The following is a 25,992-nucleotide window of genomic DNA, read 5'->3' as shown; positions in this document are numbered from 1 at the left end:
TGCCTTAGTCTATGTACAAACTAGCCTATGGCACAACAACAGAACCCATTGTTGTTGCTTCTTCTTGGTTCTGCCTGTTACTGGGATGTCCCCTCGGGCTGAAATGCCACCCCCCCCCAATCTAAGCTGTAGCTTTGGGAAAACATCTGCTACCCTTAACGCTAGCACAGTTGTCCAGAACATTTTTCACATCCTCTTTGCTCAGCTTGCATCCAGATTATCACAGTTGCCCTGTAAGTTTCCAGCACATTCCTTTTATGTGAAAAGCAGCCCTGTTGTTGGGGGCGGGTGGGGAGGGGAGAGAAGGATGCTCTGGAACGTCCTACTGCTCAAGAAGCGGGGGAGTGTGAAAGGCTGTCAAAAAAGAGGATAAAATTGGTTGGTCTTGGCAACCCATAGCGGACGAACCAAGCCATTTTGCTCGTCTGGAGCTCTGCGCCTTGCATTCATTTGGAAGCTAAACAAAATTCGGCTGTGCTAGACAAGGCATGGCTTGGTTTGTCACCGAGCCTCAGCTTTGCTTGGCTCTGTTAATGCAAAGACATTGCTTTTAATACAGGGAAGGCTGTAGATTTCCCCCTTACAGGCTTCGTACAAGCAGTGGGGTGCGAGGATTAACTGATCTCACAATTAGAGCAGCACCAACGGCAGCCCTTGTAATCTCCGCTTGACTGAATGTCACACATAAATAATGTATGCGCATTTCCCTGCTCGTGTGTCATTTGCAGCCCAAGAGTAAGGAAAAAAAGGCATTCAGGACATTTCTTTCAACGGTTTTCTTTTTTATCCTTTCAATCAGGACAATGCGGCAGCATTCCAGCAGGCTTAACAATAACCAGGGGCATCTATATTTGGACCTTTGGCTTAATTCAGGCAGGGAGCGAGAGGGTGAGAACAAATTAGCACTTCAGAGTCTCCGCCAGCTTGGGTTTTATGAGATCGACTTACCTTCAGGGATTTCACGTAATATCCTTATGACTGTCGGAATAATAAGCTGACGGACGTGGCTGACTTCTCTGTATCATTCTGCACAGCGATGCCAGTTCAGGAGACCCAATAATTGGCTCCCTTCTTATATGGGACGCTTGTCAGAATGCATTTGTTGTTCCAGGAATCTAATCTAAATAGCTTTATGAAGAGTGAATTCGCCTGGATCCGAGGGACAGGAGCATAGACACAAGTTCAATGGAACTTATTTTCTCTCCTGGAAAGGCTGCCAAATCTATTTCTTCTAAACCAAAAGTGGAAATGAAACACCTTGACTAGTACAAATTACAATTCAAACTGATTGTTCAAGACTATCAAAAGGAATCTTCTATCTCGAATTCCAGCTTTCGCAGCCCCATGAGAAAATGAAACTATGAGTGACAGCCACTTTAGAGAGGGCCAAGTACTTCTAATGGCATTACTTTCCCATAGAATTTTATGTTCTCAGGCATGATCACTGATAAAAAAACAACCAACCCTACTTCCAGGAACTGTGTACATAGACTTGCCTTAAGCAGAATAAAGTCAGTATAATTCTTCTGCACCCCCCCTTTTTTTAAAGCAGAAAGGCATCATAAGTGACCCAAAGAATGTAAGAAGAGCCCCTCTGGATCAGATCAAAGGCCAACATGCTGTTCCCCACAGTGGCCAATCGGACATCATAGGAAGTCCACAAGCAGGACATGAAGGCAACAGCCCTCTCCTGCTCATGACCCCCAGCAGCTGATATTTGCATGCATGCTGTCTTGGATCCTGGATGGAGTACACGGCCAACATCACACTTCAGGTCAAAGGAGACCTTGGACAAAGTTACCTGCCCTAAATAGAGGTTGCTTGGGGACTTCCTAATATTGATGTTGCCTTCTGCCTTCTAGTTCATAAACTGGCTGTATAAGATAAGCATTTTTTACTTGAGAGCAAAGTTGGTTGCTCATCACTTGAACGATTCTATCATGAAAACCTAAAGATCAGAACTCACAACAGACAAGAGTGCTGGATATCCTTTTCAAATATACCCCAAAACATTTATTTCCCTTGGAAGGTATGTGATGGCTTTGCTTAAGCTTGCAATTATTTGAAATATGAATTAATCATTGGCATGTCTTATTAACCTCAGTTAACACCAGCTTCTCCATCAACCTACGCTTGCTCAGGTGACCTTTATTTAAAAACCAGCTTATTATTCCAGAACTCTCTCATTTCTAGAACATGATGGACGTGCCTTCCTATCAACATTGCCATATTGGTGAATCTTTTTCTTGTTGATATTTTGATCTGGCACATCTGATCGAGCCTGGCAAAGTTATATCCAAAATGGAATAGCCTTGGCACATATGATGGAATTAGACTAGCTGACAAGGAAGAAACCTACAAAATAAGTGGAGAAAAACCCTTTGTCGGAAGCCCAATGAGATGGACAACCACTTTGGGCAATCACATAATTCCCACCCACTCCTCTAACATCTCCCACCTTAAAAAGGAATGCTTAGAGCAGTGAAGGATAAAAAAATTAGGGGTGTCTAATTTCTCTGAAGGGGTGGTCTTAATTTACTTACCTGGCTGCAAGTCAGTAGTCTTTCTTTACTGTGTAGAAATAAGTTTGTGGGGGGTAGGCAAACTATGCAGATAAGACCAGATCAGAGTATCTCTATGGCTTAATGCAGTGGACAAGGCTTCTTAAGTCCTTACAGTATTAAGGCAAAAAGCCTGCACAACACATGTCCCATCTTTCTAGCCCTGTAACGTCTCACAACTTTTATTGCTTTTGCCATGTCCTTTGGTGACGAAGTTGTGCCACACTAGGAAGCATTAAGTGAGCTCCTCCAAAGTTTGCTTGAGGTTATCTCTTGGAGAGAGATTATGGACCCTGCTGATTCTATATGGGATCCTTTCCACAATCTTGGCAGAAATACCATTTTCCTAACTTGACTTTCCAAAGAGCTGTGCCCTAAAGGTAATAAGACAGAACATCGTGTTATGCTCTTTCACTTTAATACACTGCAGGGGAAACATAATTTCAGTTCTGTGGTGCCTGTCATATTTCTGTAGATTTAGTAAATGGCATTGCTCTGATAACTCTACAGACACTCAAGAATATAAACCATACATCTGGTAATCTGTAAAGTCAAGGTTTCTGATCTACTTTTTCCTTGTCAGTTTATCACAAGGATGGGGGAGGTTGTTTAATTTTTTAAAGCTTTCTTGAGCTGATGTAGTAATTTGTCACACACGAAGTGTCGCGATTAACATCAAGGTGACAGACCATTTATTTTAAATACTCTTTGAACCCCAAATTCAATAGAAGGAAAAACAACATTGTTTTTCTCTTCAAAACACAACAAGCCTGACCTTTACTGTGTTTTGACATGCACTTTAATTCCTGACAGTTAAATTTAAGGAGAAGGAAACTACTGCTTTCACACAAGTGACTGATCAGTAATTCATAAAATTTCGCAAAGGAAGCACACAAAAGGGTTAAATAGCTGTGTTGACTTTTTTTCATCCTTGTAAACACCAAGAATGGTGCAAGTTTGAAGAAGAAAAGGTCACTTTTGTCATTTTACCGCCACCCCTCTCTGTGTGAAGGGAAACCAGGTTTTGCTTTCATGTGACTCAGAGAAACAGCTCAAATTGTGTTGCCAATGAACACCCAACATAAGCTCCATCCTAAGAAGACAAAGTTGGCCAGATGTCTCCTAGGGCCTAAACTTGCTGTTAAAAAAAAAAAAAAGACTTTGTGTGTTTGTCTGAAAAGCAAATAGAAGCTTCTGGGGTATTTGAGAGATCATGGCCACACCATAACTTTTAAAGGACATGACTCCCTCTGAATAATCCTGGGACCTGTAGTTTACTCCTCACAGAGCTACAATTGCCAGCACCATTAACAAACAGATTCCCAGGATTTATTGGGGAGACTCGTGCGCTTTAAATACTTGGATTACAGGAGGTGGGGAGGCGCACTTCCTCTCTTGTTGCAGTCTGGAGAGTCAAACCTTCCCTATACCTGTGTTAGTTACATCTGGTATGGTCCTTTCCCCTGGTAAAAAGGTAAAGGACCCCTGACAGTTAAGTCCAGTCGCAGACGACTCTGGGGTTGCGGTGCTCATCTTACTTTACTGGCCGAGGGAGCCGATGTTTGTCCGCAGACAGTTTTTCCAGTCATGTGGCCAGCATGACTAAGCCGCTTCTGGCGAAACCAGAGCAGTGCATGGAAACGCTGTTTACCTTCCTGCTGGAGTGGTACCTATTTATCTACTAGCACTTTGACGTGCTTTCAAACTGCTAGGTTGGCAGGAGGTGGGACCGAATAACGGGAGCTCACCCCGTCGTGGGGATTCAAACCGCCAATCTTCCAATCGGGAAGCCCGTCTCAGTGGTTTACACCACAGTGCCACCCGTGTCCGAAGGGTGAACTGCTACAATGCCAGTATGATTTCTTACAGAGAGCATGTTTTGCTTATATTTTTGTTTTAGATTTAACTTCTCAATAATAAGTGCAGGCACAATTTACTCATTTCTCCTGCACCACCTTACTCCATTTTATGGGGAAATCCCTATAAAGGTTAATAAATTCAGATTCTCATTCAGATTCAGAACTCATTCAGATTCTGGAAGGGGGACAAGAAGTGTATGACCATAATTGTAGGATCTATAGAAACAGCTTGGCCTCCGTTGATACAGACTGAGGGGGTTTAAAACACCCCATACCAATTACTTACCCAACCTGGCTTTAATAATGGATTTCTTCAAATAACTCCTAAGCTTCACACAGATTGCTTTTCTAACCAAGGGTCTTTGCAATGACCGGGTTCATAGATAACGTTTTCAGTTAATTAGCCAGAAGACACAAGGCTGTTTCCTATTGGGGTAATTTATCACTATCACTCGACATTTCCTAGGAGGCCAATTCACAAACACTGATGTAGTCCTCTTGGCTTAATAGGACGACCTTACAACAGGGCAGGTGATTTATAACTGGTCTTCCTTGGCTCTTTAAACACAGCCTGTGGATGAAATATCAACGCAAGGGCTTCCTCTCCAATTTCCATGCAAATATCTGATTTCGTTGCTAGCTGCATGGAGGTTCCATTTTGGCTGCATCGTGGATGTCTCTTCCAATTGTTACTTGTCCATGAAGAACGGTATGGAAGGGTGAGCAGCAGGCATGTCCATCAAGCATGGAGGCTGCAAAGGGCAGGAAGTAACTCTTCAATTAAATGCTTTTGGGCATGCTTTATAAGTTGATCCACCTGAGGTATCCCTGTATTTTATTTTATTTTATTTTCTCGTTCTTACCACTGGAGGAGCAATAGGCTTCTTTGACGAGATCGGGTGAAGAAGAAGAAGAAGAAGAGTTTGGATTTGATATCCCGCTTTATCACTACCCGAAGGAGTCTCAAAGCGGCTAACATTCTCCTTTCCCTTCCTCCCCCACAACAAACACTCTGTGAGGTGAGTGAGGCTGAGAGACTTCAGAGAAGTGTGACTGGCCCAAGGTCACCCAGCAGCTGCATGTGGAGGAGCAGGGAAGCGAACACGGTTCACCAGATTACGAGTCCACCGCTCTTAACCACTACACCAACTCCCACATTCTCCCTACCAGCATTGATTTTACAGGGCTTGTGAACGGCATGCTTAGATGACTTGATCTGGAGTCTAATTGGTTGCAACAGGGTGTCAGTGATGACACAAGCTAAATCTGTGTAGCAGATCGCTGCCTCATCCACGTTTCCCTTTGATAAATCTTTAGCATGGAATGACAGCTCTATGACTCTCCAAATTTCTGTGTTATCTGAACCGCACTTCTATCTGATTCAGTCCACATGTCGGACACAGTGTTTATTACAATAAGGTTACCAGGTTTTTTTCAATGAATCCGGGGACACTTTTCAACTTCAATGGATTTTGTTTGGGGGCTGATTTGTAAATCCGGGGACTGTCCCCGGGAAATGGGGACACCTGGTAACCTTATATTACAAGCTCTCCATATCTTCAAGGTTTGGGTGTCTGCTTAGGACACCAGAGGGAAGTTTTAAAATGCAGCCACTGCACCAAATAATCATAACACATTCCGCATGGGGATTTTAAATTTCCCCAAGTTATGAACTACTGTCATTTTCACTACTTCCATCTTCTTTTCCTTCTGCTGCCACCACAGCTAATTAGCAGGGACTTCTTGGCAGGCTCTACTTCTCCTGACCTTTAGAGGTTGCAGGGTTTGAAAGAGAGAAGTTGTCCCCAGTTTTTCACAATTTTGCCCATTATTATCCAACAGCAAAGTCAAAACAGTCTGCTTAAAAGCCTTGTTTCAAAAAATTCTTCCTATTAGAGATTTTCTCAGCTGGCTGAACCGCTAGACTGCTCTAGCTCCAACTCAACATCCGTTCAAGACTCAACTCCGTCAACTTAAGGGTCAGGGAAGTGGACCAGAAAAGGACAGGGGTGACCCAGGGCCTGGGATGGCTCATAGGCAGCACTTTGGAGAGAGCCAGCAACTATGAATGAAGGGCATCTAGGAGATAAAGTCAGAAGTGAGGGAAAGGGTCAGCAATGCAAGACAGACTGGAGCTCAGATAAACCTTAGACACTGAAGCTTTGTTAAAACATGGTATTAAAAACAGAGTAAAATGACATACACTTTCAAAAATAAGGTGGGTCCCAAAAATATACATCTCAAGTGTGAAAAGCCAGGGTGAAGAGCTGCACCTTCAGCATTTTCCAAAAGATGTATAATGAAGGTGCCAGATCTAATTCTGTAGGAAGGGAATTCCACAGATAAATCCCTCTCCTGGGCCGTTACAAGCTTCTGAGGGTGGAAGAACAACCAAGAGGGCTCCTTCTGCTGATCTTAGCACATGAGAGGGTCTAAAAGAAGAAGGTGGTCTTTCAGGTGTTTTGTGTTTTGGGGTATGCTCAGTGGTGCTCACTTCTCACTTCACTTGAGATCCTCATTTAAATTAAGCAAAAGGAATTATAAGCACTTTCCTCATTTTATGAGCTTCCCATATTCGGTATGAAATAAAAGAACAGCATTTAGATTGAACTTCAGAGTGCCCAAAGTGCTTCTCTCACCTTTATACCAACCTTGGCAGCCAAGTAAATTACTCTAAATGAAACAGAAGGATAAAGGATGAAGCTAAGAGATAAAAAGTTGGCCACACCTTAGGGGGTTCATTGCTGAGGTTAAAATCTGAATTGGAGCCATCCTTGAAGTCTTTTTCATCTTTAATATAGGGAAAGTCCTTTATTCGTCTTTTCTGATCTCAGCCATATTTGAAAAGTAGCAAAAATCCATTAACATCCCTCCCAGGCATAGCCTCTTACTAAGAATTTCCTTTCCATCTTCCAACCAAAACTTCAAAACTTCATGGCTTACATCTCAAACTCTTTAGCCATTTCACTCCACCAACACCATGCAACCAAATCATTAAGGTTTATTTACACAATGTAAGGGCCGATCAGCAAGAAGCAGGTGAGGGAAGCAAAACATGCAGGGGTTAAAAGCTACAGTCCCCAGCTCAAAAATTTCACATCTACCACTAGCCTAGACACATAATAAAATCCACCTTAATTATTGCTTCAAACACCTATGTTGGATGAAGATCAAAGGATTTTAAAAGCCTCATTAGCCTAATAGAAACATTATGTACTTCACGTTTCAGAGATTGTGATGTGCAACCAAGTACCTGGGAACCAAAAAAGGGATTTCCACCCATCATCCATCACCCACAGAAGAAGCTGGAGTTGAAAAGTTGTCTCCTAATATTGTTCTTCATTGTTTCATCCATCTCTAGCGTTTTACCCTCGAAACTATATATATTTTTTAAATCAACAAACTTCCAGCCCTGAAAATCCCTTGGGATTTTATATAATTGGCTAAACTGACAGCAAGCATTAGAGTCAGAATAAGACTTCAAGCAGAAAGAAAGCAATGTGGGCCAAGACAGTCTCAAATATTTAAAAGACGCTGGGGAGCTATGGAATGTCGAATTTCGGAGACCTCTGTCACAAGAAAACAAAAACCCTTCTTCCGAGCAGGGCTTTTAACCAGGATTCAAGTTTACAAAACAAGAGCTGAGCCAAACCTGAGACCTTATAGAATATAAAACATTTCCCAGTGTTGAATAAGTAAATATTTTAGCATAGAAAATGCAAGACTGACCTTCCTTCGTGGACGAACATTTGCAAAGGTACTGCAGCATAGTGTCCTCAATCTGTTTTTGATGAAACACGTGGAAACACTTTTTAAAATAAAAAAGTAAGAGTTTTCTCCGTAACGTTGCTTCTCTTTTTATCCTTACCATGGCATGTTATAACTAAAGTCAGTGTGTGGTTTAAAAATGAAGAGATGAGCTGTCGCTGGATATGATGGTATTGTTGTGGCTGGAATTTAATCCCGACTGGCATAGCATCTACCTGCTATGTTGCTATACAGGTCAGTGTGCTGAGGTTCTGTCTGACTCCTTCCCTGACCCTTTTGCCATTGAGATTCCAGAAAGGCGTGACTACGGTACTGACCTATAAGAAAACCCTATAGTCTCTCAGGTGAGCCCAAGAATTTTAGGGGGAAAGAACAAGGTCTGCAATCTGCTGGCTACTCATCCCCAGGTTTATTGTACTGGAGGTTTCAAATTTGATCACACAATTGATTTATAAAAGCAATATAATACCATTCATTTTATTCTCAGCCTCTTTCCTAATACAGTCGTACCTTGGAAGTCGAACGGAATCCGTTCCGGAAGTCCATTCAACTTCCAAAACATTTGGAAATCAAGGCGTGGCTTCCAATTGGCCACAACCCGCGGAACCCACGTCAGATGTTCGGGTTCCAAAAGAACGTTTGCAAACGGGAACACTTGGTTCGGGAGCCAAAATGTTCAACTCGCAAGGCGTTCAACTTCCGAGGTGCGACTGTACTCTCCAACGTAAGATTTGTTCTCTCATAATTCCTCCCCCCTCCCCAACAGCAAATTCTGAAAACTGGGTGACTAGCATTTATTAGTGTTTGTATAATGTATAATTTATCTAAATGAGGAAGAAAAAGAGTAAAATTAACCCCTGAGCATCAAACAAAATTTGAGACACATCCAATACAAATATTGTACATTTATTGAAAGAATACAGTAAAAAAAAAAGGTCTTGCTGACCTGTTAGTGGTAATTGGTCCAAAGAGAAAGAGGCCATTCAAAACTATTTGCAGATTTTCTAAGAACACAGAAGATCCCTTTTTTTATATAAACAAAACAGGCTGGGAAAGTGAAATAAGGTTAACTTCAGTTCAAGTAGGAATATAAAAAAGGCAAATAAATAAAAGATAAAATGTAGATCTGTTAAAATTACAAAGAACAGGTAACTAATAAGTATACATAAGCTATCATTTTGACTCTTGTTAAAAGCCAGGAAAGCTTCCCTTTCCTCCCTTTTTTTAAAGCACCTGTACTTTTTGGGAAGATGCAACCCTTTCCAGTGTTATGTATTATCAATGTGTTTCACAAATATATTATTTTTAGACAACAAAAGAGCATAAAAGGTGCTTTACCTGATATTAAACCTGCTGGTGCATATATTGGCACTAACTAAAAAAAAAAAAAAAAAGGCGAGAAAAAGACTCAAAGCCACACCAAAATACATATATGTAAAAAGCTGTAAACAATTGCAGCGTCTACTCAATATATCTAAAATTCTTCTACTCTGGTTTGACAATGAGCCCCTATGACCTTACTCAACTTCATGGGAACAGCTAAAAAATTAGTAAACCTAGTTCTGTGGCTGTCAAATCAACCATGGGGGTGGGGTGGGGTGGAATTCTCCTTGCCTAGTCATGTGACCTTGCAATTGCTTTAGCATCAAAGAGAGAAAGGACTCCGTTCTAATAAGCACAGGCATGAGTCACCAATCTTTGTGAAAGAAAGTTATGGTGAAAGAAGGTCTGCTGCAGATGGCACGGAGTTAAACCAGTAAAATGTTCCTGGTATTCCCCTAAGACCAGCCGTGGGATAACATACAGCAGGATTTGACTGTACATAAAAAATTTTATTATCCTGCTTGTCTATACAGCTAGAAGCCTGTTTTTTCCTTTCTTTTCTGCCTTGTACTTCTATGAATACTCCCCTCCCCCCAAAAAGAATAATTTCATGTGCTATTCCTTGACACATTTGAGATCACCTACTCTGATATGTTTCTTCTGGCTCTTACATTTCTCACTTTGAAGATGTACCTTCCTTCTGTAAACTAATCACAGCATTGGCCTCCTTTTCTTGCTTTAGAAAGTTGTTTTTCTTACACACAGCTCCCCTTGGTTTGGATTGTTAATGGCATTGCTAGAGGGCTTCTCCGTCTTCCCTTGATGTACTCGGTGCCCTATTTCTGCAGAACGAGGAAGTCTGTATTTTGCAATCAGAGCTAAAATAACACCAAAAGATACAAACCTGCCAGTAATTACAGGAGTTCGGCCGGTCCCCACTTCCTAGTGAATAAACTTATCACATGGTTTAGCTGTCTTGCACATTTTATCCACCCTTTTTGTCAAATTGTATTTTATGCAGGTTCTGCAGAACACACATAGTTGATTGTATGATGCAAGGCCCCAAAGTTCTATTTAAAGAAACAGTTACCTTAGCTGGACAATTCCTGTGCATAAGGGAATCTTTTGTAAACCTAAGATTAACTGTTGAGGGCATAGAAGGGTAGCTAAACATCATATTTTCATCAAGTTATGCAGTTTGCTTCCAATATTATTTTGTGTGCAGATTCTATATTTATTTATGCATTTCCCATAAACAATCCAGAATATTTAGGTTAAGGGTCTTTAATATATGTATCCAGATTATGTATTTGGAAATACAGGCCAGGATTAAAAAACAAACAGACCTACAAGACCAGTTCCATTCGCTTAATGGATCTTGTGCTTATGAAACTGCAGCCTCCCCTGCTGTACAAACAAACTACTTGTCAAAATGAAAGTTTTGACAGCAAATTGCAATACAACCTGGGGCTCTAACTGAACAACGAAGTAGCCTGGCTCAGTGTCCACAAGCCCCTTGGGCTGTGCCTCCAAGCTGATCTTCAAATCCTGAGATTTAGGTAGCTAGTGTCAAACCAAAACATTACATTTCCTAGAGACCATATATAAAAGGCTTGAAAAAACTTTGCTCACTCCTTTGGCGTAACCTTTTCTACTTTCACATCATGTGGCCTGACCTACCTCAAGTGACTATCTGCAGAAATCAACCCCAAAATTCCTACAGGAATAAGCTATATTTTGAATGAAGATGCAAGGGGTGATGGGAGAGGATTCCATAGCATTCTGGACCCTGCACCAAGGTTAATGGTTTGGAGTTAATAATGATCACTATTGAAGGAGGTTTCGCACATAAGATTTTAATGAAAAAGTTTAGGGCCTCTTTACACATTTTAAAGATGGAATGGGTAGCATCCAAAGGCTCCCTTCTTTTAGAGAAAAACGCCTTCCATTGGAAGAAGGGAAACTTTGGGTGCAATCCAGCGTGTGTATGATGGCAGTAGGCTTACAAACCCATGAAAGCTTAAGCTGGGACTGGCTGTACCTTTCTTCCAAGCGCACATATGCAACATAAGAAGAGGCCTGTTATTGTCACAAAAAAATGGGGGAAGAAGGAATGGCTTCAGAAAGACTGCTGCCTGAAGCAAGTACATCTTGCATGCCAGCAAGACCCTAATTTTCTGCATCTAACACAGCAAATACTTTTGATCCAAGATGAACATTTTGGAACAAGCACCCTAAAAAGTGAACATGTTGTTTATTCTTATCGTATCAATTGCTGCATGATGAGTTTAAAAAATGTAAGGTCTTTTAAAGCCATCTAGATCTCCTTTGCTTTTGCTTTCTTTCTTGTTGATAACTTTCTTCTGAACACAAGAAAAGTTCTTTTGCTTACAAATTCTGCCTAACATGTTGCCGGCTGTAAAGGGAAGGAGGGATGTAACTTTTAGCTATGTACACTCTGACCTTCTGCACATTTTTCAGTGTTTCAAGATCTAACGTTTTAACATCTGAGGAGAGAAAAGAGCCACGTCTGGGCAAGAGTTCAACCAGTTTCTGCCTTAGGTTTCAAGAAAACAGGCGCTGGTGGACGTGCATGCAGATAGCTGAGCTCAGAAGAAAAGTAACACAAGGCCACAAAGAAAAACCCAAACTTATCAGAACAAATATTTTCTAAAACTAAGAAGTGGCAAACTTTAAAAGTATGGTTTTGTGCTTCAGGGTTTATTGGCCTTCTTGTGCTCAAAAAGGATCTCTTGTCCATTTAATTATTCAGAGTGAAGTCGGATTTAGGTATCTCTCTTTGTTCATTTGACTGACAAAAGGAATATAATTATTGTGGTTAGTAGAGAATCTGATTTTGTTATTCAAGGGCCAGATTGCTGTATGACAAAACCCCAAAGTCCTGTTTTCTCATTCAAGTTAAGAAAACAAACTAGTAAGAACTAAAGCTATATGCTACATTAATAGTATGCTTAGAATAGGGTGTTTAGGGACTGGCCATAGTTCTCTAAAATAATAACATAATTTAAAAAACCTCCCTCGATTTGGATCGGGACCATGGCACAGGGGAAAGGAAGAGTTAATCCTGCTGTTGCTCACACTATTTTCCTTTTGAAAGTACATCCTACCCCACTCAGTTTCTGTAGGGGTGAGAGAAGAATGAACTCCTCTCCCAGAGTCCTAATCCAGATCAGGGTCCCCAATAAGTGCTTTTTGTAAAGAAAGGGGCATGGGAAGTCAAAACACCTTACATTGCACCTATTCAGATGATTAAAAAAACACCTATTGGCCATGAGGAAGAGCCATCACAAGCGATATGAAAGAAAGCTATGTCTCTGATGAAAGCCCTTGCATACCTCCATGTTTTCATCCAGCTAAAAGGGGTGGGGTTAAAAGTTCTTCTTGGTAATTTTTTGAAAGCAAAATGAACTACAAAAAAATGTTAGCCAGCAGCTTAAATATATAAAAACAGCAATGATAACAGTCTCTGCTTTTTATTACTTTCTTTCTGTAACTTACTGCCAACATAATGCCAACCGAGGTCACCAGCCAATATGGTCAGTTGATAACCCAGAAGATAAAAACAGAAACACAATAAAACAACTGAAGTGTTTTTTCTTCTTCCTTACAGCTGTTTTCTAACCAAACAAGCCAGTGGCTTATTGCATAAACAGTGCTGTTTGGCAACATTGTTCTAGTATGTGCTTCAATATTTATAAAAGCAAAGAGTTGGCATTTGCTGCATCTATAAATAACTTCATACATCAAATGAAAGGCTTCAAATATTTGGGGACTATGGTACATTGGAAAATTACTGTAAGAGTGAGGACAGTTAAAGGTTCCCTCACATTGTGTTTTTGAATAGAGATCTTTGTCATATTGCACATTTCAGTAAATGTAAGAAGCCTTTGATTCTCCTAATAGCAATTTATTTGTTTGTTCAAGATTCTAGTTCCATTCAGAATTTGCACTATAAACTCCTTTTTAAAAATCATATTTATTGAAAATGAAAAGTGACTGTAGCAAAGAGGCTCAAATTGCCAAGTTCCAAATTGCACTTTGTGCTGTATCTTTTTAAAGGTTTATTTGTTTATTTGTGAAATGCTAACGTGGAAGCAAACTTGCTTCCTAGATAAACACAATTACAGCACTTACAAAGGCCATTAATGTACACTGCTACGGAACGATATAAATGACAATTTTTATTTCATATTGCATATTCCCAAGAAAGAGGGTTGGGGTGTGTGTGTGTGTGTGTGTGTGTGTGTGTGTGTGTGATTCTAATCTTGTTATAAGAGACTAGTTATATAAATCCTGTAACAAACAACAATTTTATAATAATGCAAAGTTTTTACTTCATTAAGAAAGCAGCTTCAAATGCAGTTTCCCCAGCTTTAATAAACTTCACTGAGCAGGGGTGCATTAGACAGCCTCGTTCTTTTGACCAAATCCTTGCAACTAATAGTTTATGTCTGCATGCATCTGGAATGAATTTAACTTCCTAACATACATAATTCCAACAGGCATTGGCAGGTGACTTTTTCTAAGAGAGTGATTCACAAGATGGTGTGAAGAAAACTGCCAGTACACTACACTTAATTTTTTTTTTATCAGTCAACCAACAATATCCCATAAGTTAGTGATCTTCAGTTGACCCCTGATTTTAGGACAGCCAGAACAAATTCTAAATGCTACTGGTATCCCATGTTTGGAAAATGGTTTTCAATTTGAGCAGCAGTCTGACATGAATTGCAAATCTGCTTACATAAATGAAATATAAATAGTGTTTATCCTTTACATCTGTACAAGAACAGGACAGAAAGTCCTGCTAATTGAATTAAGACAAAGAGCTGTCCTTTTCATTGCTGAAAGACAAGAGTACATTCAGAAGACTTTAAAGAAATGGTATAGTCTCTCGTATATAAAAATATTAACACTTAAGACAAAAATTAAGAACACAGTGAATAAAAGAAGGTACATTCTTGCCCTTACGTGAATGCATAGATGAAGACCTAAAGCTAGGCGATTGGTGGTATTTTCTCCCATGTGGTGATAGCATTCAGACCTTGTGCATTTTAGATAACAATGCCAATGAATTAAGGCACACTGTTGTGGATCCCTTTAGGGTCACCATAATTAACTAATACAGTATTTCCTATTTGTGTTGAACAAAGATCAGCACATGCCCACTGCTAAATAAAGAAACTGCCAGACTAAGCTATGCAACACTATATTTTCTTCCCACCCCCTCTCCTTGTCCATTAGATTCTGAACTCATTGACCAGTCCTGGTGTAGTAAGGTGTAATAAGGCAAGAATCACCTGGAAACCCCTGTGCTAGACTGCTAACAAGTCCATCTACAATGGACTCCACTGTTTAATCCAACAATTAATGTTATCATCATGTTAATGACATCAACTTTTCTAGACTACAAATATACTTTACCTTGCCCAACATCACCACTCTGTACTATCACAAAAAAAAACCACACACAGAAGAGCAAATGTGTTCTGGCCAGCAGGGTCAGCCAAACAGGTAACATATAAAGCAGTCAAAGACTTCACCTACATCTTGGTCCTACTGTACAAAAGAATGCCGTTTTGAGGCTCAAAACGCTTTTTAATTTCCTCATCTCCATTCCCCTGGGCTGGAAACAATCAATGTGCCAACACACTGTGGCCATCATTTTGCTGCCTCTTCAGCACAAGTTGAAACTCCTGCAACAAGACTCATCAACTGAAGATCCAAGAGGTCAGGATCATACCATCAACTTACACAATAGCCCGGAAAGGGTCTAATTGTAGGAGACCTTGGAAATAATATGTTGATGCTCACTTGTCATTTTGGAGTTTGCAATTTGTCAACTGAATAAACCCAGCAGAATCTGAGCATAATTAGGGAAATGCCGTTCCACAACTTAATGTTTCAACTTTGTAGTTTGTTCAGTGTGCCAGATACTATATACAGAAGATAACATTTCCTTGTTAGTTTCCCCACCATTAGGATCCCACCCCCTGCTCCCTGCTACTGAAAAATACATTCCCCCTTTGGAAAGTGTACATGAAATACATTTCTTCCTTTTTTCTTTGCTTCAGCTGCATATTGAACAGGAACATCAATTCACAAATCTCCCAAAGATCAATTGAGTAAGTCACTTCCCCATCCAATTTCAGTGTTACTGGTTACCTTCATTATATGCCACTCTCCTTCTCAAACATGTTTCTTGCAGACAGCACTTCTGAATGCACACATTCAAGAACAACTATGCACTGCTGCAGCTCATCCTTCTTAAAAACAGATCATCTACAGTGTTTTCCTGATAGATGCATCATACATAAAGCTCACATCTGGATTTATTCTGTGCTCCAACCCCCCCCCCCATAACAGCCAGACCATATAGATTTGCGCTTTGTGAATTGTGCCTACTTTTTCTTGGTTTAAAAAATTGGAGGGGTATAGGGAATATTTACTGTCATGAAATATCTGCTCGAAATATATGCATGCAGTTCCATTCTGTAATCAAACTGTTCTTTTAGAGTAAGAATACACATAAATCCAAGGCTGTGTTAGCTGGTATTTTTGTTTGTTTTCAGAGCATTATATTGTATATTCTTTTAAACGGAGGTAACAAAAATGTGCCTGCCTTTGTGCATAAACCACCGGGCATGCACTGTGTGGACTTGGAATCAAAGCAGAGGTAAAGCCAGAAAAAAAGATTAGGGAGTTATCTCGCTAATAGAAAGCAGCCAGAGTTCTTTTAAAAAAACACAAAACCTATACACATACTATATGTTGTCTATTTACATATAACCTAAATGACAGCATCACTGTGATCAGATATAAAGCATTTGGCAGAGCGCTCTCTCTCTCTCTCTCTTTAACATAGATATCTTTGACATTTTCAGCCTGGCACACTTGAATACAAACCGTTTTTTTTTGTTTTTAAAAAAGAATTCTAGAAGAATATTGAAAGAAATGTATAAAAGTGTAGTGTTCATGACATAAAATATTACTTTTCTGGGAAAAGAGAAAAGAGTCCTCTAGTTTTGAGTCCTGTTAACTTCTCATGAGGCCACTTTCTTTTTCAAAGCAGAGAGCTCTTTGTGAATTTCGCTGAATTTCGGTCTCATTTCAGGATTGTAATCCCAACACCGTTGCATTATTTTATAGATTTCCTCCGGGCACTTCTGAGGTGCTGACATTCGATAGCCTACCATATTAAGAAAGACATGGGAAAAAGATGACTATTGAGAAGCGAAAGAGGGGGAAAACCCCCCACAATTAAAAATTCAGTGACCAACCAAACCTCCTCAGAGTTGATTCACGAAGAATATTTGGGTGCTGGATTTGAATACATTTAAAGACTTTTCACACCACGCCAGTCTGCAAGACTGGAATATGAATGGCACAAAAACCTGATTGAGAAAAATGTTCCATTGTCTGGGCATGTAGATCATTTTGTTGCACCAAATATTGGCTCCATGTTCTTAAATCCATCTGGCAAGACCCACAAAATGGAGGATTAATACAATCAATAGATGGTTTTGTGGCACCTTAAAGACGAAGGGTTGTATTTAATGTTCTGGTTAGCAGTGCTTTGTGCAAGCAAAGTGACTTTCACTTCGGCAGCAGGATTCCCCTTGCCCCCTATTCATCCCTCAGTCTATTCTAGGTTTCTCTCCAACTTTCTGAAGCATTTTGGAGAGGGTGAAAGTCCTGTTTTGCAAGCGGAAGTCATTCTTCTCACACATTTATTTAGTTGAATACTGCCCTAATGGTGTGCACTGTCATTTCTGAAAACTGGCTCATAAAATTGCCAGGGGTGATGTGGACCCCTCAGACTTTGCTTCTGCTCGGGGGCAGTTTGCAATTTATATAACCAAACAATCTTATAGTTGGCACATTCCCATTAAATATGAGTTTATTTGGCAACATTCATGATTATTTGATATGTTTGGTACAAATATGAACCTTGCATTCCACTATGAAATATATTTTATGCCACTATGCATTCCACTATGAAATATATTTTTAAGCTTTCTATTACAGTGGTACCTTGGTTCTCAAACTTAATCCATTCCGGAAGTCTGTTCCAAAACCAAAGCATTCCAAAACCAAGGCACGCTTTCCCACAGATAGTAATGCAAAATGGATTAATCTGTTCCAGACTTTTAAAAACAACCCCTAAAACAGCAATTTAGCATGAATTTTACTATCTAACGCAACCATCGATCCATAAAATGAAAGCAATAAACAGTATACTGCAGTCACACAATCAATCAATCAATCAATCAATCAGTAGTTGAACTAGGTTCCACACAGTCACAAATACGAAACAAAAAGAGCCGCAAAAACAAAAAGGCAAAATAAATAGCAAAATCAGACAGACCTCAGCGCCACACTCAAAATGGAAATGTGGCACTCAAAACGGAAGCGTAACACTCAAAACAGAGCATTTTCAGCTTCCAAAAAAGGTTCAAAACACTTAACTTCCAGGTTTGCAGTGTTTGGGTTCCAAGTTGTTTGAGTACAAAGGCATTTGAGAACCAAGGTATCACTGTATTAATATGATTCTTATTTTATTATCTTGTAAGTTTATTCTTCCTTCTCTCATGGCTACCATTATTATTAGCTTGATGTCTTGTTTGTTTTTGTTTACTGTAAAATGAGTTTTCTTTAGAAATTCCACCCTAACAAATTTATTATGGCATAAGCTTTTGTGGACTACAGTACACTTCATCAGTGGTATAAAATATTATCCTCAGTTACAGGTATGCATACACAGGACTTTTTTTGGCGGGGAGGTGGTTAGCGTTAGTGGGGGTAGAGGGTAGAGGGAATGAAATGCAGAAAAGTACAATGATAATTACGCAATTAACTGTGGACATTTTTTACTTTTAATTTAGTGGTTTCATGTTAAGCCTCCCTTTGAAGTTCCTTTGAACTGGTATGGCCACTTTAAGGTCACCTACAGAGTGTTCTGGGAGGCTAAAATGTTCACCCCCCTGGTTGTTGTGTTTTAATATTGCCATTTCTGACATCCATTTTGTCTTTTGTGTATTGACTGCTCTGCTTATTAGTCTTTAAGGTGCCACAAAAATGTTTTCTGCTTTTCCTGTAACAGACTAACCTGGCTACCCCTCTGGATTAAAATTAATGTTTACCTTAGCGTTAATTGCTATTCTGAGTCCTTTTGATACAGGTTTTAGCTTCTGATATCATTATCTTTACATTGTGACTGTCTGCCTTTCCTTTGGGGATTTATTCTGAAGTTTTACTGATTTCATCTGAACAACTCCCAGGAAAGTATGCATAGGACTGCAGCCTTAATCATACCTTCACCTTTCCTGATGTTTCCTTATGCTTCCTGCTCTTTCTTTCTTCTAGCTTCAACCATTTCTAATCAGGTTTCTCTCTCCTACCCAATCTCATTCTGAATTTGACTCTTCTTGCACACAGCAAATTGTTTTCTTTCCTCAATCAGCTTACAGCACCTTTCCCCTGCTGCTCAAACATGAAAAATCTTCCTAGGAGGCAGAGTCTCTGGTCACTCTAAACTAACTATGACTGGCAAGCCTGGAAGGAACAGGCTGCATGTTCTATTATCTCAAAGATAGGAAACTTGCTTCAAAAATCTATGGCTATATTGTTGATTTTTGCAATGTGGATCTTAAGGAAAGGATTAGTAACGTGTTGGTGAGTTCCACCACAAAAGGACAGTTCTTTTAATGAGGCCCAAGAAGTAGCAACTTGATGGAGGTAAGGAAGGTGGAACTAGAATTCCCAATGCCTGAGGAACAAGACTCATGCTGGCAAGTGTCCCTCTGCCAAACTAAGCTAGATCCATTTATCCCTTTCATATCAGGTCCTATAGACCTTTAATGCTAAAGGAGATTTAAATCAGTTATAACTAACTTTATTACACAGAGCATTCTGTTCAGGTAGTCTGTGTGTCTTGGGCCAAATCCATACATGCTATTACCATCACGGAAGCCACTTCTATCATGATGAAATCCTAGGTCACAGGAGAATGGAACTGAATTCTGGACCCAAATGAACAGAGCCAACTAAATGGGTCCTTCCCACCTTTTCAGGTGAACAATTCACATTCAGCTAAATGTATGTGTGAATAAGATGTTAAGTTAAGCCACATATCATTCTACGCTATTCCCACTTTGTATTTTAACTACTTTGCCCTTATTTTTCTGACCTGACCTACACAATATTTGAATGACATTGGCCCAGTTGGAGGCTGCACTTGATCAACATCACTAAGGGTCCTTTGCCTTCAATTTTATTTAAAGGTATTAAGGAAAAGGACCATAGTCTTGTGGCAACTGAAAATCCAATAAATTTATTGCAACATAGCTTTCTTGAGCCAGAGGCTAGCTCCTCATACGTTTCCCATATTGAAACCAGGTCCTGGATAGTTCTCATGGCATAAAGTTTTTAATAATCAGACTTTTAATTATTAGTCACTGGCCACCCATTTCTACAAAACAGAAATTAAAGACCAAAATAATCAGCTAACACAAAACCTTCTGTAATGTTTCAATAATGTTATTTCTCATGATGATCTATCCCTATTTGGAAACTTCGTAGTTAGATTGGAATTTCTTCACACCAGAGACCTTTGCCCTGAGTCTGATACATCCAAGGCGCACAAAGCATTAGAAAGAATTCTTAGTCTTCAACGGAATTAATCATAAATGGTGTGACATGCAGCAGTTACCTTTCTCCACTTGTTCCCGTGCTTGCTGATTAGTCATTCCTGGGTATGGACAGACACCTAAACTGAAGGTCTCCCAGAGGAAAATTCCATAACTCCACACATCACTTTCAGAAGTGTATCGCCCTACCAGAAAAATAAAAATAAAAATAGAGAGAGGATAGGCAATAAGCAGATGGTACAGTAATTCTGCCAATACATGAAATGCTTATGTTTGAAGCTGTGGTAAATTTACAGTGGTCCACAGTTGTGCCAAAATAAAAGACAAGGAAATAGATGACACTAGGGAGCCTGGTCAGTTCCTTTGCATCTATTTTGCAATCTCATGACTGGGCACATCCTTGCAAATTATGCTATGTGTATGTGTGTTCTCTACTTGGGGAATCAGATCTTACATTAAAACATCTCTTTGTTGCCAGGCATAGGCAAACTCCTGAGGTTTTGGGACTACAACTCCCATCGTCCCTAGCTAACAGGACCAGTGGTCAGGGATGATGGGAGTTGTAGTCCCAAAACATCTGGAGGGCCGAGTTTGCCTATGCCTGCTTTGTTGGTTTTCGTTGATGTATACAATTTTTTTTTTTAAAAAAACCCTCTCCTGAAACCAGCGATTGTATTTTATCAAAGTAGGGATGGAATACTGCCCTGCAACATTCTCATGATGAATTATCCAACACTTGGATAGTCTTATTTAGATTTTCCTTTCAGAGTAAGTGTATTTGTGTATCTGAGACATGGTCTTTCCTTGAGCGTCAGGCTCAAGGTTTCAGAAATACCACGAAAGCTAGCAGGTGCACATGGCCCTGGCATGTTCCTTTCATGGAGAAAAAACCTTGGGCTTGTCCACCCCTTACACAGAATATTTAGTGTGACACAAGTTCTCTGTATACAACTGTGAATGCACAGAACCTACTTGTGACAGTAGGTACCCAGTGCTGCTATCAAGGACCTTTTCTGGGGTCAGTTTCACCTTACGCAATAAGTTGATGAGCACAAGATGCTGCCAGCAATGCATTTGACCATTTGTCCCCTTAACTCCTGTCCCTCTTGGCTTATCAAATCTAGCAAAAGTGGGGGGGGGTCACTGTTTGGGTCCAGAGTGTGGTTAACACTTTGCTGCAAGAGGGGATGGGTGGGCCCTGCTGCATTGAAAGAGGCAGTGGTACAACTAGCTCCTAAAGAAACTGTTCTCTGGACCCACCTGGATTGCAACAGCTATCAGCCTGTCGCCAATACCCACTTTTTGCGGAAGGTGGTGTCCACAAAATTTAGAAGCTAGAGGACTTAATGTATTGCCATTAATAGCAACTGATCATGCATACACAAGACTATGAAGCACAGCATATTTTTCTCTCTTATTCCATTTTTTTTTTTTAAAAAGAGTTATGTAAAATATATTTCCAGAACTAGTTTTGTTGGCATTTTGAATAATCTCCGGAGAGGTATATATCCTCAGCACTGCAGAGCAAAGCAGCCAATGTGGTACACACCAGATATTAATTAATTAATTAATTAATTAACTCCTTAATGCCAATATAGGCTTCCAAGGAATTTACAAGTTTAAAAACTAATTACACAGGCATTAAAATATAAGCACCCATAATTAAAACACACAGTTAAAGTACACACTAAAGCAATCCCATTAAAACATTAAAGTTTAAACCGTAAGTAAAATATGCAGTAAAATGATTCCATTAAAACAACACGATAATTAAGAAAGGGGATCTAGGTTCAGAGATCAGTGAACTGCCAGTTTAAACAGATGTATCGTCAAAAGCCAGCACAAAGGTCTTTTCATACTTCAGCAAGGGGTACCTTCTGTAGTGAAAAAGCAAACATCATTCCTCAAGCTTTTAATTATTAGGCTACGCCAAGACTAACCAGGTTTCATTTGTTGAGCTTGATGCCCTTACTCCAAGCATCCCTGATCATTGACTGTGCTGACTGGGGCTTATGGAAAATTGTAGCTATGTTACCCCTGGCACCAGAGAATAACGTTATGTATTATTTTTTTACATTTCTATGCCGCCCTTCACCCGAACATCCCAGGGCAGTTTACAATATGAAAACACAGGAATACATACCACAGTAACAAACAAAAACAACGGCCCCCTCCACCAGCAGTTTAAAAGGCCATAGCTTGCTTAATTAGCCATAGGCTTGGGAGAAGAGGAATATTTTTGCATAGCTCCTAAAGATATTTAACAAAGGCGCCAGGCGAGCCTTTCTGGGGAGAGCATTCTGCAAGTGTGGAGCCACCACAGAAAAAGGACCATTTTTGTGTTGCCGCTGTCTCATGGAGGAGGCACATGAAGAAGGGGAAGGGGAGGTTATTGGTTTGGTTTGTTCTTGTTATGTATTTTGTGTTTTTATCTTGTATTTTTATGCTGTGAACCGCCCTAAGATCTTCAGATGAAGGGAGGTATAAAAATTTAATAAATAAAAAAAAGACAAAAAGATGATTGCAGGTCCAGGTAAGTTTATGTGGGAAGAGGCGGTCCCTGAGGAATTGTGATCCTGAGCTGTTTAAGGCAACAGAGCCTCTTGTGGCTCAAGGTCAGGTGGGAAGACCTGCCCCTAAGGCAATGACAAGTGAAGGGATCATCATCCATGTGCTCCACATTGAAATCAGTTGATTGATTGAACTCAATCAGTTTGTACATCACTATACCAAAATCAAATCAGATACAAGGTGCTACCCATAGTTATCTCCATAAATCCTGTACTGCGGTTAAATGATACGCAGTAAATTATTTAGGGCCAGCATTCTGAGATGATTTTGGGGTTTTCACCATCTCTATAGTGCACCAAAGAGCCCCTTATACTTCCATAGCAGACATTATGGCGTCACCTGTATCTTTGAGTCATCTGCCTACATATGCTATGGGTGCTTCAGAGGAATTTATTTGATTGCCACCATCATATCTCTGCAGAACAGGATGGGACTGTATTGATTAGAGCCCTGGTTTTAAGTTCAAAGTCTAGAGATGAAGCATCTGGCTTCTTTGGAAAACACTATAAGATACCAGCTGTGAAAAGGTCAAAATTCCTGTACACCTATTTTGATTCCCTACAGAACCCTCCATGAGGGAGTTTGCCCATAGCTGTCAACTTTCAGATTTGAAAATAAGGGATCAGCAGCCTCGAAAATAAGGGATCAGCAGCCTCACCTGTCCCAGGGACAGTCTACAGGATATCTAACAATCCAGGATAGCAGCGGGAAGCAGCGGGAAATGGCGCTGGAATAAGGGAATTTCCCGCAAAAAAAGGGAAAGTTGACAGCTATGAGTTTGCCTTCTAAGTCAGCCAGCTTGTCCTCTTCTTCCACAGCAGAGGTACTTTTGAAACCAGTCACATAAGCAGTGGAAGAGTGGCAGGTGCAGGGAACAACCAAGAGGCTACTTATGTGACTACCAATGTAACCAGTGCCAGATTTACGTATGAGCTAAACAAGCTATAGTTTAGGGCCCCACGCTCTTGCCCCCCCCATTTCACTATTAATATACTTCTTCTTAATTGTATTTCAGTTCAACAATTACTTTGATAAAGTACATGTTTTGTTATGTGCAAATGGCTTTAGATACCTATTAGGTCCATAAATTACCATATAGCATATTTTGAACAAAAAAACCAAAAAAAAGCGACAATTTGTTGTTGACAACAGACAGATGGACATATAAAGGGCCCCATTACCTTCAGTAGCTTAGTGCCTCATCAAACCTAAATCCGGCCCTGTATGTAACATGAGTAGTAGATGTAAGATTTTTCCACCAGGAGCACTTCAATCTTACCCATGGCTGCTCCAAGGGCAATGTACTTGTGCTGTTCATGGAACCAACTACACTTTGTTGTGTGATGTTTGGTTTGGCCCTTGGGGGGGGGGCGTGTCTGAAAAAGCAAGTTCACATGTCCTTAAAGATTCTTGATGCTGGGAACCTCATCTTCTCTTTCACAAATTGCAGGTACCTCACAGGTTGAATTATGGTCGCAACTAGGAATGTTCATCAGGTTTTGTACTCTTTCCAAATGAGGAATGAGGAGGGGGAGTGGTTTTTCAGAATTTACAAGGCATAACTGGACCCGATTTCCTGCTGAAAAATGTTGGAGGGTATGCAATCTTTTCTGCTTTAGAGTTTTAAAATCTCCCTCGTCACCCCTGCCTCTAAGTACTGAAGTTTTTTCCACTGGCGCACTATTTCCAGCTGCTAAATATTTAATATTTTAAAGACGAGGTATGTTGCTCATTACCAGCCTAAATGAAATACATATAAATGTTACTGACAGCTGGGGTTATGCTAACTGTTCTGACCTCAGAAAGTTCTGTTTGCATTTAAAACTAAATATCATTTCACGCTGTTTTAAATTAGGCTACCAGGTTGATAAAGAGCAATTATGGACATTCGCTGTGCTGCTGGTAGTGTGATTGTTCTTGTAAGTCTGCATATATTCTCCTTTTAGAGCTTGCCATCTACTAATTTAACACCTTCCATTAAAAACATTTGGGGACACTAGTTATAAGTAATACATTTCTTAGGTAAGTGTTAGTTATCTGGACTCAATTACCTTTCTCAGCAAGGCCCCCAAAGCATGGCAATAATATACTTGTGTGCTATGCATTAGTGACATAGAAAATTGATAAAGCTATGCTAGAACCATGAGAATATACAGTGGTACCTCGGGTTAAGTACTTAATTCGTTCTGGAGGTCTGTTCTTAACCTGAAACTGTTCTTAACCTAAAACACCACTTTAGCTAATGGGGCCTCCTGCTGCTGCCACGGCGCCGGAGCACGATTTCTGTTCTCATCCTGAAGCAAAGTTCTTAACCCGAGGTACTATTTCTGGGTTAGCGGAGTCTGTAACCTGAAGTGTACATAACCTGAAGCGTCTGTAACCCGAGGTACCACTGTAATGAACAAAGTTATACAAATGTTCCGAGAAAACTAAGAATCACAAAAGCACTGTAGTTTGGACCAGGGATATAATATTGTTTAGAACATCTCAAAAACAGCTCTAAGTATTTGGGTCCATGGCTTCAGCTTTGAAATCCCTCAAAATGCAACATCATGTAAATGCTGATCCCTACATTTAATACTTTGAACTGCTTCCCATAGTACAGTTTTACTCCAAGTATTGCTCCTGCATGTCAGTCATGTGAGTAAAAACGTAACACTGGAAATGTGTTACACATAGTTATAACTTGCAAAGAAATATGTATTTAAATCATTCCCTAATTAGATTTCATGAAAGCACACTTGAAAGCGCACACTTGTAAAAACTGTAAAGGTATTTAATGTAGAAAAATGGATCTGAGTTCCCTGAACTCTTAACCATAGTTAAGAAATTAGGATTGTCTCATTGACTTATACACACTTTGAACACTTATGAATTCTCTTCCTTCCTTCCCCATTCAGAATTAACCAGCTTCAAATCCTCGTTTCAAAGTCTGGTTTAAGGTTCGCCATGGTTTAACACTAACTTCAGTGCAAATACAACTAGGGATAGCATACAAAACTGAATAGGAGAACTCCTAATATTGCCCCCTGCCCTGACTCATCATGAAACTACACACTTCCAAAGCACAATCTATTTCAGATCGAAGTAAGGGATGTGCGTGTATCCCTAGACATAACTCAATACCATGGTTAACACTGAAATGCAAATTTCTAACAGTACAGAATATTTTGTCTGTGTGTGGATACACACACAGTAAAATTCAAATGTCTCTTTTGGTTTATGAGCGTGGATAAGAAA

General features: G+C 40.0%; 1 protein-coding gene across 2 annotated transcripts in view; it reads right to left on the bottom strand.

Annotated features, from left to right (window-relative positions):
* Window positions 1-9,078: 9,078 nt before the first annotated feature.
* Window positions 9,079-25,992, bottom strand: part of FER (FER tyrosine kinase) — a 154,088-nt gene continuing 137,174 nt past the window's right edge. For both annotated transcript variants that reach the window (XM_083576786.1, XM_083576787.1), the window contains exons 19-20: window positions 20,244-20,366; window positions 9,079-16,721 (exon numbers count right to left, since the gene is read on the bottom strand). In XM_083576786.1, the coding sequence (XP_083432912.1) occupies window positions 16,576-16,721; window positions 20,244-20,366 (269 nt within the window). In that variant the 3' untranslated portion in view covers window positions 9,079-16,575. The remainder of the gene's footprint in view (window positions 16,722-20,243; window positions 20,367-25,992) is intronic.

The sequence above is a fragment of the Podarcis filfolensis genome, assembly GCF_964270895.1.
Source record: "Podarcis filfolensis genome assembly, chromosome: 11".
Classification (NCBI taxonomy): Eukaryota; Metazoa; Chordata; class Lepidosauria; order Squamata; family Lacertidae; genus Podarcis; species Podarcis filfolensis.
This window is presented reverse-complemented; position numbering and strand designations above follow the sequence as displayed.